Here is a 6,000-nt window from a genome sequence, read left to right on the forward strand (position 1 = left end):
GTTGTAGTTGCCTGGAGGTGTACTTTTATTGCGGTTTTGAAGGAGGATAGAGATGCCCTTTCTTTTATACCTGTTGGGAGTGCATTCCACATTGATGTGGCATAGAAAGAGAATGAGTTAAAGGCCTACTGAAATGATTTTTTTTTATTTAAACGGGGATAGCAGATCCATTCTATGTGTCATACTTGATCATTTTGCGATATTGCCATATTTTTGCTGAAAGGATTTAGTATAGAACAACGACGATAAAGTTCGCAACTTTTGGTCGCTGATAAAAAAAAGCCTTGCCTACACCGGAAGTAGCGTGACGTCACAGGAGCTAGTATTCCTCACAATTCCCGTTGTTTACAATGGAGCGAGAGAGATTCGGACCGAGAAAGCGACGATTACCCCATTAATTTGAGCGAGGATGAAAGATTCGTGGATGAGGAACGTTAGAGTGAAGAACTAGAGAGGCAGTGCAGGGTGTATCTTTTTTCGCGCTGACCATAACTTAGGTACAAGGTCTCATTGGATTCCACACACTCTCCTTTTTCTATTGTGGATCACGGATTTGTATTTTAAACCACCTGGGATACTATATTCTCTTGAAATGAGAGTCAAGAACGCGAAATGGACATTCACAGTGACTTTTATCTCCACGACAATACATCAGCGAAGCTCTTTAGCTACTGAGCTAACGTGATAGCATCTGGCTCAAATGCAGATAGAAACAAAATAAATAAATCCCTGACTGGAAGGATAGACAGAAGATCAACAATACTATTAAACCATGGACATGTAAATACACGGTTATTAATTCTCAGCCTGGCAAAGCTTAACAATGCTGTTGCTAATGACGCTGAAGCTAACTTAGCAACCAGACCTCACAGAGCTATGATAAAAACATTAGCGCTCCACCCTACGCCAGCCAGCCCTCATCTGCTCATCAACACCCGTGCTCACCTGCGTTCCAGCGGATCGACGGCGCGACGAAGGACTTCACCCGATCACAGATGCGGTTGGCGGCTAGCATCGGCTAGGCGTCTGCTATCCAAGTAAGTACTCCTTGATGTGTTGCTATAGCTAGCCGCTAATACACCGATCCCACCTACAACTTTCTTCTTTGCAATCTCCATTGTTCATTAAACAAATTGCAAAAGATTCACCAACACAGATGTCCAGAATACTGTGGAATTTTGCAATGAAAAAAAACAGAGCAGTTTGTATGGTGACACATTGGGTACGAATACTTCCGTTGCCGTCGTGACGTCACACGCATACGCATCATTGATTGATTGATTGATTGATTGAGACTTTTATTAGTAGGTTGCACAGTGAAGTACATATTCCGTACAATTGACCACTAAATGGTAACACCCCAATAAGTTTTTCAACTGGTTTAAGTCGGGGTCCACTTAAATTGATTCATGATACAGATATATACTATCATATATACTATCATCATAATACAGTCATCACACAAGATAATCACATTGAATTATTTACATTATTTACAATCAGGGGTGTGGAGGGGGGGGGGGGGTATGGACATCAAGTAGTGGACATAGAGAGAGAGAGAGAGAGAGAGAGAGAGAGAGAGAGAGAGAGAGAGAGAGAGAGAGAGAGAGAGAGAGAGAGAGAGAGAGATCAGAAGGCATAAGAAAAAGAAAAAGTATCTGCATTTGATTGTTTACATTTGATTATTAGCAATCCGGGGAGGGTGTTAGTTTAGGGTTGTAGCTGCCTGGAGGTGAACTTTTATTGCGGTTTTGAAGGAGGATAGAGATGCCCTTTCTTTTATACCTGTTGGGAGCGCATTCCACATTGATGTGGCATAGAAAGAGAATGAGTTAAGACCTTTGTTAGTTGGGAATCTGGGTTTAACGTGGTTAGTGGAGCTCCCCCTGGTGTTGTGGTTATGGCGGTCATTTACGTTAAAGAAGTAGTTTGACATGTACGTCGGTATCAAGGAGGTGTAGCGGATTTTATAGACTAGGCTCAGTGCAAGTTGTTTAACTCTGTCCTCCATCTTGAGCCAGCCCACTTTAGAGAAGTGGGTAGGAGTGAGGTGGGATCTGGGGTGAAGGTCTAGAAGTAACCTGACTAGCTTGTTCTGAGATGTTTGGAGTTTAGATTTGAGGGTTTTGGAGGTGCTAGGGTACCAGGAGGTGCATGCGTAATCGAAAAAGGGTTGAACGAGAGTTCCCGCCAGAATCCTCAAGGTGCTTTTGTTGACCAGAGAGGAAATTCTGTAGAGAAATCTCGTTCGTTGGTTAACCTTTTTGATTACCTTGGTTGCCATTTTATCACAGGAATCATACATAGAGGTTTCCAACCGGAAGTTTAGCGGGAAATTTAAAATTGCACTTTATAAGTTAACCCGGCCGTATTGGCATGTGTTGCAATGTTAAGATTTCATCATTGATATATAAACTATCAGACTGCGTGGTCGCTAGTAGTGGCTTTCAGTAGGCCTTTAAGACCTTTGTTAGATCGGAATCTGGGTTTAACGTGGTTAGTGGAGCTCCCCCTGGTGTTGTGGTTATGGCGGTCATTTACGTTAAGGAAGTAGTTTGACATGTATTGTGGCGAAGTTGGTAGAGTGGTCGTGCCAGCAATCGGAGGGTTGCTGGTTACTGGGGTTCAATCCCTACCATCCTAGTCACGTCCGTTGTGTCCTTAGGCAAGACACTTCACCCTTGCTCCTGATGGCTGCTGGTTAGCGCCTTGCATGGCAGCTCCCGCCATCAGTGTGTGAATGTGTGTGTGTGAATGGGTGAATGTGGAAATACTGTCAAAGCGCTTTGAGTACCTTGAAGGTAGAATAGCGCTATACAAGTATAACCCATTTATCATTTATTTATCAGGGAGGTGTAGTGGATGACATTTCACCTTCACCGTGTTTTTCTTGTGTGTGCGTGTTTCCCCCCACCTGTCTGGTGACTGTGATCTCGTCGTGCGTCTCAAAGCCCAAAGGACTCTGGCTCTTGTTGGAGTTGTCAAAGGTGATGGACACGGTCGCCTTGGTGATGCCGCCCTGTCCGTTCTTGTAGACCAGGTCCTGCAGGTTGGAGGCACGAACCTGGCCCGATTCAAACCGCGAGTTCATTAGCACACACACGTCATTTTTTTGGTTAAACATTCCCGCCAGTGGCACTGGTGATAGAAGGACACTCACGTGGGAGAGGTTGGTAATGCCCAGCAGGAAACATATGGAGTCCAGAATGTTCGACTTGCCGCTGCCGTTCAGTCCCGTGACGGCGTTGAAAAGCGGGTCGAAGCCGTTGATCTCAGTCCGGTGCGCGTAGGATTTGAAACCCTCGATGATGATGGACTTGATGTGCATTTCAAAGCCGTTCCTCGGTCTTCGTCCCTTCGGGGGACTTTTTTGACGGTGTTCGACGCGGTTCTAGAGTGGGAACACGCTTGGGAGTGGAACGACTTGTTACGGTGTACTAAGCGGTTCTAGAGTGGGACGACTTGTTACGGTGTTCTACGCGGTTCTAAAGTGGGACGGCTTTTTACGGTGTTCTACGCGGTTCTAGAGTGGGACGACTTGTTACGGTGTTCTACGCGGTTCTAGAGTGGGACGACTTGTTACGGTGTTCTACGCGGTTCTAGAGTCGGAACACGCTTAAAGTAGAACGACTTGTTACGGTGTTCTACGCGGTTCTAGAGTCGGAACACGCTTAGAGTAGAACGACTTGTTTACAAGTGAATTCGCCGCCGCGCCCGCCAGTCTTCCTTCTCACTTGAATTTTGGCGGTATGACTTGAGCCACGGGCGCCCCTGTCTGCGCCGGTAAAAGTACAAAGACTTTTAAGTTTCAGGACAAGACAAGGGATGTACGTGAACATAATCACCCACAGAATAATATATATTATAGTATATTGTTTTTGTAAAAATGGTAACTGGTTTGATTCATAACCTAATTTGGTGCTTTTAACTGTGTTGTAATCAGGCATATCTCAGGGCAACTAAGAACATTCGCGTGTTTTTTTTGTTTGTTTGTTTTTTATTATTTATTTTTTTGGATGGCGCCCTCCACAGGATGGAAAAGAAACACCTCATTATACTATTTGCTAAGTTTTATATTCATAAATGTAAGTTTCTCAATACCCGACCTGTTTTTTGTGCCTTTAAAAAAAGATTTAGAACTCTACGTTAAAACACTCTCTACCTCTAACGACCAAAAAGCTGTGAAAACGATGATGCTGTGTTCCAAATTTCAATTATTTACTGAACTTGTGTGAGCCTATGACTTTGCAATTTGTTTTATATATATATAATTCTATTTTAGTTACTTTATTGAGTTTACAACCCCCTGGCGCTGTTTTGTACTGTTTTTGTACTTATTTTGATTATTATTATTTCTCAATTGTCTGTAGATGTTGCAATTTATAAATAAAGGTTTATAAAATTAAAAAAAAAAAAAGGGATTGAAAATAAACGTAACACAAACACTGCGAATGTGTACGCGGTTGTTTAATGTTTGCGAGATGTAAATCAAGATTATGTCATTTAATCTTAGTCAGAATAAAATGATTAGACCTAGCAAAACCCAGTAGAAACACGAGTCTTTGATCCACGGATACGTCAGCGCGGTGTGGCAGCCCGCTACGCGCCTGCGTGGCGGCCATATTTGTGCGGGCAAATTTCCCATTGAAGGCAATGCATGGTAATTGAAAATAAACCATAACTTACTTCTTTCTCGACCGTTCTAATAGGAATCCGTTTCCATGCAGTTTTTACTTAAAATCCATGACCTTTCTCAAAACTTTAACTGAAAATGTTTTTTCAGTTGTTTTCTTTAACATTTATCTTAACATGGACTGATGCTATCCTGCTAACATAATACTGATATTTCACCTTGGACTACTGACTATGAATTAGTAATCATTTCTATATTTGTCCACCAGGTGGGGCTACTTGTTTCCCCATTCAAAGCATGCAGCACCTTTTACTTTTTTCTGCAAGGGTGTGTTTCCCTGCTGATGTTTGTAATGGTGTAGAGGTTTAACAAAAAATGTGTATGTGTGTTTTTACTTTAGCTTTGTTTTGTTTTCTTTTTCTCTACCAATATAGACAGTTATAAATATACTGGCTTTTCAAGGAGTAAAATCAGAAAACTGTAACTATCCTTGATATATATATATATATATATATATATATATATATATATATATATATATATATATATATATATATATATATATATATATATATATATATAATTAATTGTTGATTGACCTCTGTCATTGTAGAAAATATATCAAAATTTGTATTGATTCCAATGGTTGGTCCATCTCAGAAATCTATAATCCTAATAAGCAACTACACCTTGAAGTGTAATTTGAGGGAGTTTTAAGTAAAAAAAATATGAAAAACTTTTACATATAACATATTTGTCCTTTAGGGGGCAGATTAGGATTTTTTAATCCACTTCCTTGTGGTGTAGATAACCTGTAATGCTGATTATTTGGTCAAAATGTTGCTTAAATTTTGCTTTGGTAGGGAGTATGGAGATATTTGTTGTAAAAATTAGAATTGCACAAAAACATTCACATCCAAGTAGCAATTATCATTCAGCCTGATTCTAATTTGATCATGTTGTTTTATAAATATCTCCACCATGTTTGGAATTCAAATTTCCGGGATTTATGGGGGTCCCAAGCACAGAAAAACAGGTACCGACAGGTAAGAGAAGTGGCTTTATGACCCCTTTAAAAAGAGGTCTGCACTTCAACATTGCAGAGAAAAGTAGATTATACACTTCAAATAGTATCTGTTATCAACATAAAGTACATTTAACAGGGTTTGAGTGTAAATATCGTAAAGAAAAATAACAAGCCTATAGTCACAAGTATAACCCGTTTATTCGTAAACATGTTAGATCAGGGGTGTTTCACGGCCTGGGACACATTTTATAAATAATATTACATAAACAAACAATACGAATTGGAATAAACCTGCTCAGTGGCCTAGTGGTTAGAGAGTCCGCCCTGAGATGGGTAGGTT

General features: G+C 40.7%; 1 protein-coding gene across 1 annotated transcript in view; it reads right to left on the reverse strand.

Moving 5' to 3' along the window:
- Positions 1 to 3,760, reverse strand: part of LOC133633642 (structural maintenance of chromosomes protein 2-like) — a 46,535-nt gene extending 42,775 nt beyond the window's left edge. Inside the window, exons 1-2 of the mRNA XM_062026228.1 lie at positions 3,161 to 3,760; positions 2,915 to 3,064 (exon numbers count right to left, since the gene is read on the reverse strand). Of these exons, the coding sequence (XP_061882212.1) occupies positions 2,915 to 3,064; positions 3,161 to 3,328 (318 nt within the window). The 5' untranslated portion in view covers positions 3,329 to 3,760. The remainder of the gene's footprint in view (positions 1 to 2,914; positions 3,065 to 3,160) is intronic.
- Positions 3,761 to 6,000: the final 2,240 nt, after the last annotated feature.

Source organism: Entelurus aequoreus, linkage group LG18 (genome assembly GCF_033978785.1).
Source record: "Entelurus aequoreus isolate RoL-2023_Sb linkage group LG18, RoL_Eaeq_v1.1, whole genome shotgun sequence".
Classification (NCBI taxonomy): Eukaryota; Metazoa; Chordata; class Actinopteri; order Syngnathiformes; family Syngnathidae; genus Entelurus; species Entelurus aequoreus.